The 19068-nt window shown below is 46.8% G+C and overlaps 2 protein-coding genes and 2 non-coding genes across 4 annotated transcripts; 1 reads left to right on the top strand and 3 right to left on the bottom strand.

Moving 5' to 3' along the window:
- Nucleotides 1-1469: 1469 nt before the first annotated feature.
- DCTPP1 (dCTP pyrophosphatase 1) lies at nucleotides 1470-4828 on the bottom strand. The gene is made up of 3 exons (XM_004020904.6): nucleotides 4691-4828; nucleotides 3898-4008; nucleotides 1470-1962 (listed from the first exon to the last, which is right to left on the bottom strand). The coding sequence occupies exons 1-3, from the start codon at nucleotides 4786-4788 to the stop codon at nucleotides 1662-1664; spliced, it is 510 nt and encodes a 169-aa protein (XP_004020953.1). The 5' UTR covers nucleotides 4789-4828; the 3' UTR covers nucleotides 1470-1661.
- Nucleotides 4829-12994: 8166 nt separating this feature from the next.
- On the bottom strand, nucleotides 12995-13066 carry TRNAC-GCA (transfer RNA cysteine (anticodon GCA)). The gene has a single exon. It is a non-coding gene; the product is annotated as a tRNA-Cys (tRNA).
- A 1446-nt stretch (nucleotides 13067-14512) lies between these two features.
- Nucleotides 14513-16743, bottom strand: SEPHS2 (selenophosphate synthetase 2). Its single transcript, XM_004020905.5, has one exon. The coding sequence runs from the start codon at nucleotides 16582-16584 to the stop codon at nucleotides 15232-15234; it is 1353 nt and encodes a 450-aa protein (XP_004020954.4). The 5' UTR covers nucleotides 16585-16743; the 3' UTR covers nucleotides 14513-15231.
- A 2252-nt stretch (nucleotides 16744-18995) lies between these two features.
- On the top strand, nucleotides 18996-19068 carry TRNAR-UCG (transfer RNA arginine (anticodon UCG)). The gene has a single exon. It is a non-coding gene; the product is annotated as a tRNA-Arg (tRNA).

Here is a 19068-nt window from a genome sequence, read left to right on the forward strand (position 1 = left end):
CAGAAATGAGGAAGCAGAGTGGGTGGCTTGGCTATGAAAAGCATGATGGAAATAGCTGGAGTTTTGTTGGTTTTGCCTTATCAATAGGGAAGAGGCTCGATTAGGATTTATGGGCTGGTGGGAAGGGCTAATGGAAAGGAAGAGACCTTGATTATATAGAGGAGAGAGAAGATAATTGATCAAGGAGGCAGGATGAAATAAGAGATCAATAAGATAAAGCTCTTGCTATCACTGTTAGGAAGAGGAAAGGAGGGTTTGGGAACTTAAAGCAGTTCCAATCTGATGGATTCTCTTACCAGGGAAGTAAGAGAGGTCACTGGTTAAGAGGGAGTGAGGTCATTAATAAGAGGACTGAGGCCAGTAAAGAGGAAGGCTTCATTTCACTGATGTGGAAATAGGGTGAAGGAGGCAGGCCACAGCTATCTCTGAAAAGGAAGTGATGTGCCTGAGGTCACACAACGTGTGAATCATAATGTTCCCAACACTATCTTTAGGTATAGAAGTGGAACAAACTGGCCTTGGGAAGGAAGGCCGCAGAGGGGATGGGGAATGTCAGGCATTGCAAGGTCCAAAAGACTGGGGCCTGGGACTCAGCCCTAGGCCCAGGCTGGCCTTAACATGATATTTCCTGCCCTGGGCCCCTGAAAGTTTTGAGTTGAAAGAGCAAACTGATAACGACAACTGCAAAGTTAACAACTACCTACTATGCACCAGACACTGTCCTAAACACTCTACTTTTTTTTTTTTTTTTTGACTGTGTGGCATGTGGGATCTTAGTTCTACGACCAGGGATCAAACCCAGGCCCCCTGCATTGGAAGTGGAGGGTCTTAACCACTGCACCACCTGGGAAGTCCAGCACTCTATTTATAATATAATAGCTTACTTAAACCTTACAACCCTATTAAGTAGATACCATTATTTTCATTTTAGATGAGGAAATGGAGGTACAGAAAGATAAAAATATAATGAACATCGTGTTGCATGCTAAGTTGCTTCAGTCGTGTCCAACTCTTTGCAACCCTATGGACTGTAGCCCGCCAGGCTCCTCTGTCCATGGGATTCTCCAGACAAGAATACTGGAGTGGGTTGCCATGCCCTCTTCCAGGGGATCTTCCTCACCCAGGGATCAAACCTGTGTATCTTGTGTCTCCTGCATTGGAGGCGGGTTCTTTATCACTAACACCACCTGAGAAGCTCCGTAATGAACATCATCTGAGCTCAGATAGCCTGGCTCCAGAATCTGGGCTCCTATCCAACATTACATAAAGCCTCTGATCTTATTTAGAGAAGGGGAAGGGACTTACATGAGCTCAGACAGGGAACTTTCTAGAAATCAGATCTCTCTGTTCTGCAGGTGGGAGGTACAATAGAAAAACATGGGAGTTGGGCTCGCAGGCATTGCGGGTGTCCCTCTCCAGCGTGGACTGAGACAGAGCCTCCCCGGCTGCCCCAGGAAGAGTTTAGAAGCTGATAACCAAAAGTTTTATTGAGGGAGAAAAAAACAGGAGGCTATCTTCTGGAGGTTCTGGGCCCTTAGACCTCAAGAAGTGTAGCCCCCAGGTCCGTGATCTCTTAGGAAAGAACTAGAATGAGATACATTGGCCAGGCACCCTCTGCTCCTCAGAGGCCATGCTGAGCTGCAGGTTCTGTGCCCATGTTTCTAGGTTGAGACCTGACCTATGGACTCAGAGGCAGGGTCTGTAGGCCCCATGGCCTGGTTTTCAGAGGTGGCCCCATGGGGTAAGTCTGTATACTTGCAGGCAGAGCCACGGGATAGATGCGCTGGGTAGCGTCGCCGGTTGGTGTCCATCTTGGAGAGCACTGCTTGGGGCAGGTCTACACGGCAGCGGGCTGCCAATGCTACCAGGTAGATGAGGACATCACTGAGCTCCTCTTGAAGGGCTGCTCGTTCCCTGGGGGACCAGGCTTGGGGCCCAGGCTCCTCATCAGGCTTCCACTGACTGGGGACAGAACACACAAGACAGGCACACACACATAGATGCTAGCTAGGACAGTGGGTTCCACCTCTCTTAGGAGCAGCCCAGTCCTTGAAGCAGTGAACTCCCACCTCCTGGTAAGTTTCTTCCAGGACAAGTCAACCCATCTGGGCCCTGGACTCCTTATGGTGGGGAAGAGACCTCATCAGATGATTCACCCAGACCTCTGTGTTCCTACCTAAGCCAAGGAGAGGACATTTCACTTATTGGGACCCAGTCCTACTTGCCAACCCCCAGTCACTTCTACCCCAGACTAAACCTTAGACCTGGACCACGGCAAAAGTCTGCTAACTCATCTCCTCTTCTTACCCTACCATCTTTTAAAAGAACAAATTACATTTCATCCCTCCCCTGCTTAAAACTCCCCCAACTGGACTTCTCTGGTGGTCCAGTGGTTAAGAATCTGCCTGCCAATGCAGGGGACACGGGTTCGATCCCTGGTCTGGGAAGATTCCACATGCCATAGGGGCAGCTAAGCCCGTGTGCCACAACTGTGAGCCCATGCACTGCTCGAGCGCCCTAGAGTCCATGCTCTGCAACAAGAGAAACCACTACACCTAGAGAGTAGACCCTACTCACTGCAACTAGAGAAAACTCACATGCAGCAACAAAGACCCAGCACAGCCAAAAGTAAAAATGACAACTCCTCCAACTGTTCTTGGAATAAAATCCAACCTCCTACCTCGCCCTCCAGGTTCTGCATGAAATGACTCCTGTCTCTGCCAATGTCATTATCCACCACACTCCCTCTGACCTGCCCCCCACCCACCCTTAAAGCCATTCATTCTGGCCTCTTCTGTCTTGCAAATAGGCCAAACTGTCACAGGGCCTTTGCACTTACTGCTCCCTCAACCTTGAATGCTCTACCCCACCCATGCTTCCCATCAGGTCTCAGCTCAAATGTTACCTCCTTAGAACAGCCTTCTTCCTCTGTTACCTTCTTTCTCAACACCTTGTGTTATTTGCCTCCTAGAACTTGTCACAATTCCATATCTTTCAAAGTTAGTTCACTTATTTATTGTCAGTCTCTTTGCACTGTGAGTGTATCCATCTTGTTCAAGACCATATCTTGATTCTAGATGACCTAGCACCCAGACAGTGCTCATGCACCTGTAATGAATGAATGAATGGATTGCCCTCCCACACATCTGTGCTGTCATTTCTCCATGCCCCTGAGACTACCCTGGTTTAGTCCTCACCACATTTTGCCTCACCTACACCAGTCTCCTCACTGATTTCCCCTGACACAATTCTCCTAGAGGATCAAATCCACTCTGCAGGTACAGTGATCTTTCTACCACTCAAATCGGGTCAGGCGTTCTGTCCAGAACTCCATTACTTCCCAGCCGAATCCTACCATTCTGTGTTCCTATCCTACCCCTCTCCTCTGCGGCCACAAGAGATACATGTATCAAGTACTTATTGTGTGTTGGGTACTTGAGACACACCAGAGAACAAGACAGATACAAAACCCTTGCCCTTTGTCAAGAAGCTCACACTAAAGGAATCCTACCTTGTCGCTGAATTCCTACATTCTCACTGAATTTAACTCGCCCTTTTCCATCTCACTACCTTTGCAAATGTGGTTCCCCCTCTCTGGAATGCCTTCTATAGAAGATCAGCCTTTCTACCCCAGAGGCAGAGGTAAAGGAAGGTTGCCACCACCCCTTCTCAGACCTGGATCTACCTTGCTGTTTTTACACCTTTCTCTCCCAGGAGACTGGGAGCCCCTAGAGGGCAGCGGACCCATAAGTCATCTCTCTAAATGCCCAGCAACCAGGTACAGAAGAGCTTGGCAGTGAGGAGCGGAAACTGGATCCATGGATATTTGATGGTCAAATGAATCCTCCCCTCCCCTCCTCAACACAGACTCTTCCAGAGAGCCTGTCATCTACTCACAAGAGCTCTGCCAGCTCCCCCACTTCCCCCACCAAGGCAAGGAGGAGGTTCCGAGGCTGATGGAACTGCTCCCAGTCTCGTTCAGCAGCGAACTCAGCATGGAGGCGGCGGCTGGAATGGGAGAAAGAGGTGGAAGTCCAGGTCCAAGGTTAGGGGTTGGGGGAGGAGATGCGGGGCCCTGGCAGGTACTCAGTGAGATGCAATGGGGGCATGCGAGTCAGAGGGGATTCTGCAACTAATTCTTTGGATGGCCTAAACAGGTCATCTCTTTTTTAAAGGATGTGGTTTTCTCATCTGTAAAATGGGTGCATCCTTACACAGACCCTAAACTATCGAAATCTAATAATACCCTCGTTTTCATTGTTCCACTTCCTGTTGCTGCTTCTACAGTTTTCCTCCACCTGGAATAACCCTGTCTCTGCATATCTAAATCCTATTGATTTTACGGAATGCAGCCCCAGGACACTTCCCCCAAGAAGCCCTCTTGGATTTCCTCTAGAAAGAAATGTCTTCGACGTCTCAACACTGCATTTGCTCCCATCCTACCTCCCGCTCCTGGAGGACAGAGGCAGGGCAGAAGCATCACCGTACTCCGGCATGTCCCCTGCCTCAGATGTGTATAGTTAAGCCCATTTTGCAGAGGAGAAGGTTAGAAGTTCGCCTGGGGTCAGCCCCCAGAACTAGAACCTGAGCACAGCTGCTAGCCTTTCTTTCCGAACACGTGGAGGGACCCTACCCGAAAGGAGGGAGTAGGGGCGATCTACCCAGCTCAGGCTGGGCAAGGACGGCTTACATGTCCTCCAGCGTTGGTTCCGAGCTGAAGCTGAAGGGGCCGGTAGCGGTAGTGCTCTCTCCTCTGGCACCTCCACGAATCTCTTCATTCGCGGACATGCCGCCCACCGAGCTGCAGCGGGGACCGTCAGGGAGAACCAGCAGCCAAGCTCAGAGCCCCCGCCTCCAGAGCCCCTGACCAATCACAGGCGTTTGTGATTGCCTCACAGGGGCGGAGCCAAAGGAAAGACCAGTTACTCATGTGGAGTTAGCTAAATCCCTCCCCTTACCCGGACTGGACCAACCTGAGAGGCCTTCAAGCGGGTGTTCTTTGGCTCTCGCCCCTGAATTCTTGAGTCTTGACCAAAAACCTTAAAGATATAGGTACCGGATTCGACCAGGGGAAGAGACAAAGGGCAGAGAGCGGAGAGCGCAGGCGCGTCATTTCCCTTTGGGGCGCCAGATGGCACCAAAGCGAAATGACAGTTCCGGGAGCCTCGTGGCGAACCCCAGAAACGAATGGTTTAAAGGAGAGAGGAGAGTTTATTAAAACGATACAGGAATGTCTCCAGGATAAAACTGAGCCTGAGGAATGAACTGGAACTAGGGTTGTTCAGTCGCTCAGTCGTGACCGACTCTGCGACCCCGTAGACTGCAGCATGCCAGGCTTCCCTGTCCTTCACTGCCTCGAAGTTTGCTCAAACTCGTGTCCTTTGAGGACTTCTCTGTAACCTAAAAGGTGAACAATCTGCCTGTAATGCCAGAGACCAGGGTTCGATCCTTGGATCTGGAAGATCCTCTGGAGAAAGGAATGGCAATGCACTCCAGTATTCTTGCCTGGAGAATCCCATGGACAGAGAAGCCTGGTTGGCTGCAGTCTGTGGGGTCGCAAAGAGTCGGACACGGCTGAGCCACTAAAACACACACACACACACACACACACACACACACGTCCATTGAGTCGATGATGCCATGCAACCATCTCATCCTCTAGGGGAACTAGGGAAGCTGTTTCAATTTTACATATTTAATCCTCACAGCCTTTCATTCAGTCCTCAAATCAGCCCTCTGAGGTAGTTAATATTATAGTCATCATCTCCGTTTTACAGACACAGAAACTGAGAGATTGAGTAATTTAACTCTACAGCTAGTTAAGTGGTAGCCAGGTTACAAATTTAAGCAGTTTGGCTTCAGAATCTGGGTTAACTCCTACACTGCTGCTACTGCGGCTGCTGCTAAGGCGCTTCAGTCGTGTCCGACTCTGTGCGATCCCATAGACGGCAGCCCACCAGGCTCCCTCGGCCCTGGGATTCTCCAGGCAAGAACACCGGAGTGGGTATATTGTCTCAAATGGTGATAAGTACTATGGTAGATAGTAAGATAGAAAGGACCTGGATCCTTGATAACATTGCTGAGCCACTTATTTTAAAATAGGTTACAGAGATGCCCTGATTTAAGACTCTGGTTGTATAAGATAATAAATCACTTTATTGGTCAAACCACTTTTAGGGTTTTGTTTTTGCTACTTGTCTTTGAGAAATTGACATTTAACCTGAGTAATTATTAATAAATCAAGGGAAATAGGGGACTTCCCTGGTGGTCCAGTGGCTAAGACTATGCACACCCAATGCAGGGGGCCAGGTTCAGTCCCTGGTCAGGAAACTAGATCCCACATGCTGCAATTAAATATCCCAAATGCCTCAATTAAGTCTCCCAAATGCTGCAATGACGATCAAAGATCCTGCATGTTGCAACTAAGACCTGGCATAGCCAAATACATGTTTTTAAAAAAACATTAAAGAAAAATCAAGGAGAATAGAGTACTAGGTAGAGAGGACACCATTGGTTAAAGTAGGGAAGGCTTGGCATGTTCTAAATGCAAAAAGAGTTCCAGTGTGGCAGGAATGCAGTGAACAAACAAGAGGGAGAATGGTGGGATGTGGTGTTGGAGAAGTAAAAAGAGATGAGATCAGATCAATCAACCATTGATTTTATTTCATATTTTATTTTATTTTAGATTTTAAGTATGTGGGAACCTTTTGAAGGATTTTAGGCAGGGGAGCCATATGATCATATTTTGTATTTCTGAACCCTCTTACTGCTGTGTTAAGAATGAACCGGAGGAGGGACTTGCCTGGTGGTGCGTGGATAAGAAGATAAGGTGGCATCCATCTGCCAATGCAGGAGACATGAGGTTGATCCCTGATCCAGGAAGATTCCACATGTCAGGTAACAACTAAGCCAGTGCACCATGACTACTGAGCCTGTGCTGCAACTGTTGAAGCCCACATGGCCTAGAGCCCATGCCCCACAACAAGAGAAGCCACTGCAGTGAGAAGCTCTCATATGGCAACTAGGGGGTAGCCCCCACTCACCACAACTAGAGAAAGCCCTCGCAAAGATTCAGTGCAGCCAAAAATAAATAAACAAATAGTTTCAAAGGGAATGAACCAGAGGAGGGCAAGAGTAAGAAGCAGGGAGATGCGTTACTCCAGTTTTCTAGCAAGAGATGTTGATGAATTGGCCTGGGCTGATGGCAGGTGAAGACGAAAAAAAATAGATGCTTATCTTGGAGATAGACCTGTAGGTTTTGTTGGTTTTGAACTAGTGAGATGGGAGAAAGGGTAGAATCAAGCATGGCTTACAGGTTTTGAGTGCTGAGCAGCTTGGTGGATGGATGGTGACTAATACTGGGATGAGGAAGATGAGATGCAGGATTGAACACAAGAGGCATCAGAAGTGTGGTTTAGGACAAAGCAAGTGAAGACCCACATCAAGTTGGCAGGTGGATTTATGAGCCTGAGGGTTAGAGGCAAGATGAGGGCTGAAAATTCAGATTTGGTAGTCTGTCATTTAAACACTACAGTTTGGGAATTCGAGAATAACTAGTACAAGAATCTAGGTAGGCAAGACTAAGATTTGGGGTACTCTGACATTTAGCAGTTGAGCAGAAGAGAGGAAAAGGGCTTCCCTTGTGGCTCATTGGTAAAGAATCTGCTTGCCAACGTGAGAGAGAGGAGGATCGATCCCAGGGTCGGGAAGATCTCCTGGAAGAGAAAATGGCAACCCACTCCAGTATTCTTGCCTGGGAAACCCCATGGACAGAGGAGCCTGGCAGGCTACAGTCCATGGGGCTGCAGAGTCAGACATGACTGAGCAACTCAATAACAAGAGAAGAGAAGGTGAGGTAGGAGGAAAATTGACAGAGTATGAAGTTATGGACCCCAAGAGAGGAAAGTATTCCAGAATGAGTGGACATCTGATGCGGCTGAGCAGCTGGGTAAAGTGAGAGCACAGAATTTGCTACTGGATTAGGCAACATGGAATTTAGATATGGGAGGTCGGAGATATGAGGGTGTCCTGGGTAACTCCTAGGTTTCTGGCTTGAGTAAATAGATGAATGGTTTTGTCATTTGCTGAAATGAGGACATAGAAGATCTGGAAGTGGCGGTAGGAGGGAAGATACTGAATTTAGTTTGGGACAGGTTGAGTCTGAGATCTAGGCAAAACATCCAGGCAATGTCCAGCAGGTAGGTGGATATACAGGTCTGAAGTTTGGAGCATTGAGCTGCCTTATGGATCTGGGTACTAAAAGTTTCTGGAGCCAAGTACCACCCCTAGCACCTTCCTTGGTGTTTACTAAGCTTCTCCAGTTGTGTGTGTGCTCAGCTACGTCTGACTTTGCTGCCCCATGGACTGTAGCCTGCCAGGCTCCTCTGCCCATGGAATTCTCCAGGCAAGAATAATAGAGTGGACTGCAATTTCCTACAGCAGGGGATCTTCCCTGATGGCAAAGGTCGAACCCTCATCTCTTGTGTCTCCTCCACTAGCAGGCGGATTCTTTACCACTAGTGCCACCTAGGAAGCCCAGCTTCTCTAGCCTGAAGACAAACTCTTACTGGAATATAAAATACCACTTGGAGAGCAACTTTCTTGGGAGTCCTCTGCATCATCGCAGATTTTTTAAGAGTCAGGTTTTCAGGATTTCTAGAGTTCACAGGTCAAACGGTCCTTGGAGACTGATCTGAAGGAGGAGGCACTCTCACTGAGACTGCCTCTGCCCAACCCCCTCCACCAGGAGGTTCCCTGGCAGAGCTATAAAGCTCTTCCAAAGCATCCTGCAGGGACATCCAAGTTCTTTGCTCCCACGACATCATCTTCTAGAGACCAACCGGGACTTCTCTAGCAGTCCAGTGGTTAAGACTCTGCTTCCACTGCAGGGGGCCTGGGTTCACCCCTGGTCAGGAAATTAAGATACTGCGTGCTGGGCAGCGCACCTAAAACAAACATACAAAGGTGTTTCTCCATTGCCGGCTAATAAATGTTTAATGACAGAGTGGATGGAACTTTGTTTTTGCTGAAACAGGCACACATACACCCTTGTACCACTCAAGAGTTTGGCCACCTTCCCCACTAGAGCCAAACAGGTGCAACTGGTCTCAGTAAGGCTCTTTGGGAAAACTTGGAGTGGAAGTGGCTGCAGCAGCCGGAGAACAAAGCAGCAAAGGCCTGTAAACTGCGAAGGTGGTGTCCGGGTAGCGGAACCTGGGCCAGTCAGAGGTCCCAGAGACAACAGAGAGCGATGGGAAACTAGGACTCAGGTGATTGATTGGGAACCTACCTGCCAATGCCCTTGGGAAGACTGTTTCTCTTCTCTGAGCCTTGATTTCCCTATCTATATAATGGGGATCTGGCCTAGGTGGCCTCCAAGGACACTTCATAGTGTGCTAGGAGGACCAGGACAATATGTATTTTGTCCATGGGTGGGTCCCAATAATCTACTTCAGTTTTGTTTTCTTTTTTTGCATTGCTAAACAGTTTGTGGTATCTTAGTTCCCTGACCAGGGTTTGAACCTGGGCCCTTGGCAATGAAAACTTGGAAAGTCCTAACCACTGGATTGCCAGGGAATTCCCAGTGCTGTTCTTATTGGAGGTAGATCTATAGGCCTTACTGGTTTTGAACTTGGGAATGGGAGAAAGGGTGCTGCTATAATTAAAATGGGCTTCCCGGTTGGTGCAGTGGTAAAAAATCTGCCTGCCAGTGCAAGAGACGTGGGTTTGATCCCTGGGTCAAGAAGATCCCGTGAAGGGGGAAATGGTAACCTGCTCCAGTATTCTTGCCTGGAGGATCTCGTGGACAGAGGATTCTGGCAGGCTATAGTCCATGGGGTCGCAAAGAGTCAGATACAACTGAGTGATTGAGCATGCACACATATAAATTTTTCAGGGCCAGTCATAACAGAGCTTTTTTCAGAAACTCTAGCCTAGCCCTGTCAGGCCAGAGAGTCCCCAAGACCCTTGAAAGTCCTTCGCCAACCTATTTGTCTGGCCATATCCCCCTACACACAGGCTGAAATCCACTCTCCCTGCCTTTGCTCACCCACTCCCCTAATTCTGGAATGCCCATCCCCATTCTCTGCATATCCAAATCCAAATTCCACCCATCCTGTAGAGCCCTGCTTCAAAGCCTCCTCTAGGAAGCCTTCCGAAACTTCCTCCAAAAGGACAGAATTTGATTTTATATAGTACTTCCTTCACTCTTATTGCCATGGCACTTACCACTTCTTACTTTAATTTGGGGGAGACTGGTGACCCTGTTCTAGATTCACCCTCAGTCCAGTCTCCTGGAGAACAAAAGCAGTGTCAGGCTTTTGTTTCCCAGGACCTGGTACTTGAGTTGATCTATACATACATTTAGAGGAGGGTATCTCACGGGATCCTCTCCATGACTTGCCTGCCACAGGTGAGTATGGCTGTGTCTATTTTACAAATGAGGAAACTGAGACCCAGAGAGGTCTGGAGACTCAATCTGAGATCATCCCGAAGGGCGAAGGCTGAAGCTCCCCAGAGTCCCCAGTGCTCTTCAGCACGGAGTAGAGGAGGCAGCTCACACGTGCCTGAGTATCTGCTGGCGCCTGCAGTATGTCGCCTGGCCCTGCCTTTCCTTCTGTCCTTTCTGTCCCTCCTCTTCATCTTCCTCTCTCTCTACTTTCAATGTCCTCTCCTTTTTCTTTTCTTTCTTTGGCTCCCTTTTCCTTTCTCTTTCTTTCTCTCCATCACCTTTTAAGAAAAACTTTTTTTGCTTTTTCTTTATTATTATTTATTTTTGGCTGTGCTGGGTCTTCATTGCTACCCTCAGGCTTTCTCCAGTTGCAGTGATCAGGGGCTATTCTCCAGTTGCAGGGTGCGGGCTTCTCATTGCTGTGGTTTCTCTAGTTGTGGAGCACGGGCTCTAGGGTATGCAGGCTCAGTAGTTGTGTCCCATGGGCTTAGTTGCCCTGTGGCATGTGAAATCTTCCCAGACCAGGGATCGAACCCGTGTCCCCTGCATTGGCAGGAGGATTCTTAACCACTGGACCACCAGGGACATCCTCCTTCACCTTTGTTACACCTTTGTTTATACCTGTGATTCTGTTCTGATTTCCACCTCAGGCCTGTCACCTCCCATTACCTGCTACTTCCACTTTGCTGCCCAGGCCCTCTTCAAGGAATAGTTGGATGCCTACCTTGCTTCCAACCCCCTAACCCTTCCTAGGTTAACTAAGAGGACCCAGGCCAGGGAAGCATCTGATCGTTTTCCTGCCCTTTTCTACTGTCCAGCCCAAGCAAGAAAATAAACCAGTTAGAGAGTTGTGTTCATTGGTAAGCAGAACCAAGGCCCAAATTTCTTATCCAAAGCCTTGTCTTGAGAGATTGGTGGTACCAACTTCCACCACTAGGAGACACTAAGAGCAAGGAAAGTGTGAAAACAGAGGGTGCCGGAGTCCCAGTGTGTCTCACTCACTCTCTCATTGATTCAGTATATCCTGAGCATTAACTGTGGGCCAGACACTGTTACAGGTGGTGGGGATATAGAACGTCCTCTGCCATCTTGGAGCTTACACACTTGCAGAAAGGGACAATTAAAAAGTAAACTAAGAAGGAACTTTCCTGATAATCCAGTGGATGAGACTCCGAACTCCAAATGCAGGGGCCCTGAGTTTGATCCCTGGTTGGTTAACTAGATCTCACATACCTCAAACTAAGACCCGGCATGGCCAAATAAAAAGAAAACAAAATATCTAAGAAGCCAAGAAAGCGCTTCCCTGGTGACTCAGCAGTAAAGAACCTGCCTGCAATGCAGAAGACACGATTTTGATCCCTGGGTCAGGAAGACCCCCTGAAAGAAGGAATGGCAACCCACCCCAGTATTCTTCCTGGGAGAATCCCATGGACTAAAGAGTCTGGTGGGCTACAGTCCATTGGGTGGCAAAGAGTTGGACATGACTGAAGCAACTGAGCACGCAGACATGCCAAAGGTAATAAATAGGATGATGAGTTGGAGAGTTGCTTGGTATTGGCTGAGGTCAGAGAGGGCTTTTATGAAGAGGTTTTATTCTAACTGAGCTAGGACACTTCAATACCTTGCACATCTAAAAATATCCTTAGGCTATTTGTTTGGAAAAAAAAAACAACGTGGCTGTAGAATTACACAGAGAAAATCACTTACCCTCAGAATTTTGGAAGCACTTTCTCATTGTCTTTTAGCTTCCAGTTCACTGCTGAGAAGTCTGATACCAAACCTTTGTGATCTCCTCTCCTCCCAGAAGCTTTAGGAGCTCACCATGATTGGAAGCATGGACTTTGGAACCAGGCTGTTTAGTTAGTAGACTGCCAGTGCAACCTTGACCAAATTTCTCAATCTCCTTGCACCTCAGTTTCTTCATTTGCAAAATAGGGTTGTTGGAAGTTTACAGAAGTTAATACATATAAAAGCACTTAGAACAGTGTCTGGCAAAGAGTATTATATAAGCATTTGCTATTGTTTTTATTATGGTCTTTTAATCTGTGGTATTTTAACAATAGTTAATAATAAAATGAATGTAGGCCTTTTACCACTCCAACTCAAAAGGCATGTTAACAGACACAACTTTTAAATTTCAGAAAACTTTCTTGTGTAATTCTTTGTTTTCTTCCTTTCATATGTTTAATTACCTCTTTCTGGAATTCTTATTTGTTAAACCTCCTGGCCCATCTCTGATTTTCCTGTTTTCCCCCTTCATTGTGCATCTTTTTGTTTTGTTCTCCTTTCTGATAAATGTCAGCTTTACCTTCTAAATCTTCTACTGAGGACTTCCCTGGTGGTCCAGTGGTTAAGACTCCAAGCTTCCAATCCCTGATCAGGGAACTAAGATCCCTTATGTCTTATATAGTGATAGTGAAGTCGCTCAGTCGTGTCCGACTCTTTGCGACACCATGGACTGTGTAGCCTACCAGGCTCCTCCGTCCGTGGGATTCTCCAGGCAAGAGTACTAGAGCGGGCTGCCGTTTCCTTCTCCAGGAGATCTTCCCAACCCAGGGATTGAACCTGGGTCTCCTGCATTGCAGGCAGATGCTTTACCATCTGAGCCACCAGGGAAGCTAATGACAAAAACTACTGAATTTAAAGATTTTTAGCTGTGTTTTTATATTCTAAGTGCTTTGCTCTCTTATCTTTCAATGGCTGCTTTTTCTTCTTTTATTCCTTTTTTTTCTTTTGCTCCCTGTATAGTCTTTTTTTTTTTAAGTCTTTTTTGTTTGTTTGTTTGCTTTGACTTCTTTCCAGTTGGAACTTGCCTCAAATGTCTGGTGATCCTTTACTGCTCCTATTTGACAATGAGGCATTAAAAAGAATGTTTGTAAGTGAAGCTTTCCAACTGGGAGGCTTCCTAGTACAGGGATTTTCACTGGGGGCTCCCTAAATGTTTGTATTTATAGGTTTTTCTCCCCTGGGCAGATTTATTTTCTCCAGAGAAGTACCTTCCACCTGTGCCAGGCAGGGGCAATATAAGCTTCCCAGTGTTTCTAATACCGAAGCTGAGAGAGAGGGCTGGACAATCTCGTTTTTGTCTTTACTCTTGCTTTTGGTGAGGCTCCCTGTCCTCTGCTCTGCTGATTGCCTTTTTATAGTATTTTTTAAATTCACATTTTCCAGAGACCAAACTGTCCTTTACCTACAGAGGTGAGAGGCAGTCATGTGGCTGTATGACACGGTGCGGGGAGAAGTTTGAAAACTGTGAAGATTAATTACCCTATGCATAAACTTTTAACCAGTATCTTTGACCCCATCTTCCTTGGTGTATTTGGAACCTATCCCCAACTCTGAAGGCATTTTTTTAGGGGGGCCACACCTTGCAACTTTTGAACTGTGGTGTTGGAGAAGACTGTTGAGTCCCTTGGACTGCAAGGAGATCAAACCAATCAATCCTAAAGGAAATGAGTGCTGAATATTCATTGGAAGGACTGATGCTGAAACTGAAGGTCCAATACTTTGGCCACCTGATATGAACTGATTCATTGGAAAAGACCCTGATGCTGGGAAAGACTGAAGGCGGGAGAAGGGGATGACAGAGGATGAGATGGTTAGATGGCACCACCGACTCGATGGACAGGAGTTTGAGCAAGCTCTGAAGCCTGGCATGCTGCAGTCCATGGAGTTGCAGAGTCAGACACGACTGAGCAATTGAACCGAACACCTCACAGCATGTGGGGTCTAAGTTCCCCAACCAGGGATGGAACCCATGCCCCCTGCAGCGGAAGTTTGGAATCTAACTATTGGACCACCAGAAAAGTCCTTCTGAAGGCATTTATACTTTGGCCTCCTCTGTTCTAAGTCAATTACCCCTCTTACACCCACCTTCCACCTTCCAAGAACAGCTGACACCTTTCCTTTGCCATTTCCTCTCCCACCCTCTAGGCCTTGGGATTTATGACTGTTATGATCCTTTGCTGTCAACACCAAATGTTATGTTGGTTCATTTTATAAAACTGTAAAAGATGAATAATTCCAAAGATACATTCGCCAGAAGAATTTTCAACAAAACTATTTCACTAGAAATGGCTTTATTGATGAAATCACCAGGAATTTTCAACACAAGATTTAACATCTTAATGTCCACCAAGACCTGGGCTCTGGGGTTTGGTCTGCCTCTCCCAGTCCTTAAAGGGGTTTAGAGAGAGACATCATTAACAGAGACCAAGTAAGGTGGTTGGAGGTCCTCCTTTCCCAGTCACTGGACAAGCTGCTCAATTCTTGTCCGGAGTAGGAAAGAGCCAGTGTTTCAGAGTAATCTAATAAGAATTTGACATTGCATTTAAATCTCTCATAACAATTTCAATTTATCAACAGTATTGGTCCAAACTTATTTGTTTCTGATCTAAGTCTTTTTCATTTTGCATTTTTGGTGTAATTTTAGTAAATAGTCTCACTCCCTGTGCAGAAATCAATTAACCCCGTGCCAAGAAAAATACCTCAAACCTGAGTAATCTCCTCTTGCTCTTGGAAAGAGGAAACAGGGGGTTTTCTGCTTTTTCCACTCAAGAGATGACCAAATATATACCCTCGACCCCCCGGAAGTCCAAAATGTTACTTCTGGCCTCGGAATGTGCAGCTTTTGATGGGCTGATTCAAATTACCTAGGAAGAGCAGCTGAACTACTATGCAGGTAGCCTTCTTTGGAAATTTCTTCCTAAAATAAACTCTAGTGATTGCTCCATGCTTGTGTACAAAGGCTGTACAGTTCGAACAACTTCTGCTGTTCCATCTCACAAGCTAGGCTCAGAGGAGGCACTGGAGTTCTCAGGAGCAAGAGTAGCAGTGGCCCCACGAGGTAGGACCTCAATAACGCGAGGCTTGTCAATGATCCGGGCTGTCCGGTTTCCTTTTTCCACAATACCGACGATCCAGGCTTGATGACCCTCTCCATACTTTGAAGATTTGATTTCTGAACAAAAGCGAGCTGCTTGTTCTCTTGGCAGACAAATCAGTAGCCCCCCAGAAGTTTCTGCTGAGGTTCCTTGCAGGAGACCGAAGCGCCCGCTGGCCTTGCTGATGGCAGCCATCTTGGCAATGATGGGCAGATTATGAATGACAAACGAGACCTCATTTCTTTGTTGTTTTGCAAGGTTCTGAGAGTGACCCAGAATGCCAAAGCCGGTGATATCTGTGGCTGCGTGGGCATTAAACGTGTGCATCAGCCCGGCAGCAATTCTATTGAGGGTAGCCATGTTGAACATGGCTTCCTGATAACCCAGCTCTACCTCTTCTCTGGAGACCACCATCTTTATCTTATTCCATCGTTCAGGATTATCCAGCCATTGGTGGGCATTGACGGCAACCTGGGTTCCTAAGGGTTTAGTTAACACGAGCACATCCCCAACAACGGCGCTGTCAGGCAAGATGAATTCATTTGGTTGACATACTACAGTGGCAACTCCACCTATGATAATCCAAGGATTTACCACCGTTTGCCCACCAGTCACTGCAGTCCCTCCTTCCTCGGCAGCATCCCGAAAGCCTTTGATCATGAGTGGTGTTATCTTTTCTCGCTCCTCCTCAGGCATACTCTGGCTGACGCTGAGTAGCATCAACATGTTATCACACTCAGTAATGCCCATCGCGTAGAGGTCACTCAGCACGTTGGCACATGCGATGCGCCCCATCATATAGGGATCTTCCACCAGGGGGTAAAAGAAGTCGGTGGTCTGCACCAAGGACAGGCCCCCGTGTCTCAGGGGTATGACGCAGGAGTCCATCCCAATGCCCAGGCTGGGGAAGGGAGGGCTGGGTTCCGCCCTCACCGGCAGACCGGCTTCCTGGGCCGTCTCTTCAAGGCCTCCGACCAGGCCCCGGCCCGGCGCGGGCAGCACCTCCGGTCGCGTCAGTCCCGCCAGGAGTTTGAGCAGCGTCTCCTGGGGGACCTTACAGCCTCAGCCCTTCATGCCAGAGAAGCCGGTGAGCCGCCAGCTCGGGCTGAGACCCAACGCCTGGGGCTCGAAGGGCCGGTAGCTCGAGAAGCCCCGGCCTAGAGGCAAGCCCACCGGGCCCGAGGAGCCTTCCCCCGCCGCCACTGCCGCCATAGCCTCTCCGCCGGCGCCAGTCGCCGCGACTTCCGCCATTACGCCTGCCCGGCAGGGAGGGAGAAAAGAGGATGGAGGAGGAGAGGGCCCTTTTATTTTCCACTCCAGTTAGTAAGGCGTAACGACATTACCGCAGACTCTCTCTGGCACGACTCGCGGAGCACAACCGCCGCCACACCACGCGCTCCAGGATGTCCCGAGGAAAGGGACGCCGGCCTCTCCGTATTTATCTTGCTGGTGATTGACAGCCGTACCAGCCAATGATGGCTTCGCCGCTAAGGGGCGGGTTTCCTTTGGTCTAAAAGATATACTACAAATCAACCACCAGCTTGCGAAATTGGTCTCGGCAAGATTACTGAGCAAATGCTTTGGTTCATTTTCCTTGATGTAATTTAAATGATCTCTTAGGAGTGGCTGGCGGAACTCTGATTCCCTAGAGAGAGTTTACCAAGTCCAGCATTTTCAAAGACGAGGGCAGATCGGTCACTTGGTCAACCTCAAGCCGGTCAGATTAGTCCAAGGGTCACTTGGTAGCGCACATGATCTATCCAGGGTAGAAAAATAGCCCAGGAGAAAAATCGGAACGAATATTGAGAAATTAGATATTAAGTTACTACCATTATGTAAGCAAACTGCAGCATCAACATAATGAAATGTTAACGAGGACTTGGTCGGACATGACTGAGCGACTAAAAACAGCGACTGAACAACAACTTTAAAGTGTTTTAGGACTCTTAAGTCCAGACTCCTGCGAGGGTTTTGGTGCTATTTCCACCACTAAACCTATGCCAGTCACTTCCTCTCTCTTGGGATCAATGGCTCATCTGAACAGTAAAGTAGCTTTACCTAGGGTTCTTCTAGTCTAAATTTTTTATATCCCTTTAAGTTAATATATACGAGAGTGTGTGGTGTATTCATGAAGGAAAGCTTGTCAATATCTGTTAAAATGATAGCTGCACTAAATACCTTTGACCCAGTAGTTCCATTCTAGAACTTTATCTTTTAGATATACTCACCTATGTGAGTGGGAAATGATATTTATTGCTGTGCTATAAGCATACCTGAACAACTTAAATGTTCATCAGTTATGATTAAAATAAATTGATACATATATATAATGGACTATAAGACAGCCATAAAAAAGAATGAGAAAGCATTGATATGATTATGCTGACAATAGTTACAGTTCTAATAGGCAGGATTCTAAATGCTCTACATATATTAACTAATTTAATTCTCATAAAGACATTATAAGTTAGGATTTGTTCCACATTTTACAGATAAGTAATATAAGACACAGAGAGATTAAATGGCCTAATCAAAATCACCATGAGTTTAGCTTGAAGCTGAATATGAATCCATGCAATCTGCTCCAGAGACCACCAAATTATATTGCCTATAATGTTTGTTAAGAGAAACAAACAAGCTTCAGAGAAGTATGTATAGAATACTACAAGTTGTTGTAAAAGGGGGAAATATATGCAAAAACGTATTTCTGGAGCGGTGATCACCAGAAACTGGTAATTTTGATTATCTGTGGGGAGACAATAAGATGATTAGGCGACAGAGATTCTTTTCATTGTGTTGTCTTTTTGATCTTTTTGAGTTGGAACTTAAAATTTAACATTTGAATGTAATACTTAAAACAAAAGTTAATGCCAAGGGAGTATAAATTGATGCAAACATTTTGAAAAAGAGCCTGACCTTAACTGATAAAGTCGGACATATGCAAACCCATGTGATTCCACCCAAGGACATGCCCTAGAGAAAAATCCTGCCCTTGTGCCTCAGATAATATATACAAGAATGGCTGTAAGAGGTCTGGAGAGGATTGTACAACAGTGTGAATGTACTTAACACTACTGAACGTAAAAGGTTTAAAAAAGTAGATAAGATGGTAAATTTTATGTTGTGTGCATGTGTGGTGTTTTTGGTTTTTTTTTTTTTTTTTTTTTTTTTGCTGAGCTGAGAGGCATGTGGTATCTTAGTTTCCTGACCAGGGATCGATCTGTGCCCCCTACAATGGAAGCACAGTGTCCTAACCACTGGATCGCCAAGAAATCCCCTGTTATGTGTGTTTTTCCACAGTCACAAATATAAAAAAATATAGTAGATACTTATAGACTTTATAGTCCACCATTACATTTGTTTTTTATTACTGCATAAGTGAAGTGAAGTTGCTCAATTGTGTCCGACACTTTACGACCCCGTGGACTATAGCCTACCAGGCTCCTCCATCCATGGGATTCTCCAGGCAAGAATACTGGAGTGGGTTGCCACTTCCTTCTCCAGGGGATCATCCCGACCCAGGGATCGAAACTGGGTCTCCCGCATTGCAGGCATACTACAGTATTAAGTCCTGGAGTGAACTGGAAGGAACCAGAATGTTAGATTTAGAATAAGCTGTCACCATGACTCTCCTAAAAGGCTTAGCTAATTTGCTAATGTGTGGCTGTGTGGCCTAATGGATAAGGCATCTGACTTCGGATCAGAAGATTGCAGGTTCGAGTCCTGCCACAGTCG

This window comes from Ovis aries, chromosome 24, assembly GCF_016772045.2.
Source record: "Ovis aries strain OAR_USU_Benz2616 breed Rambouillet chromosome 24, ARS-UI_Ramb_v3.0, whole genome shotgun sequence".
NCBI lineage: Eukaryota > Metazoa > Chordata > Mammalia > Artiodactyla > Bovidae > Ovis > Ovis aries.

Coding starts and splice junctions, on each gene's coding strand:
- DCTPP1 (XM_004020904.6), bottom strand. CDS start 4,788: ATGTCCGCGAATGAAGAGATTCGTGGAGGTGCCAGAGGAGAGAGCACT. Junction 4,009..4,690: donor GAACCAACGCTGGAGGACAT/GTAAGCCGTCCT, acceptor CTCCCATTCCAG/CCGCCGCCTCCATGCTGAGT. Junction 1,963..3,897: donor GGGGAGCTGGCAGAGCTCTT/GTGAGTAGATGA, acceptor TTCTGTCCCCAG/TCAGTGGAAGCCTGATGAGG.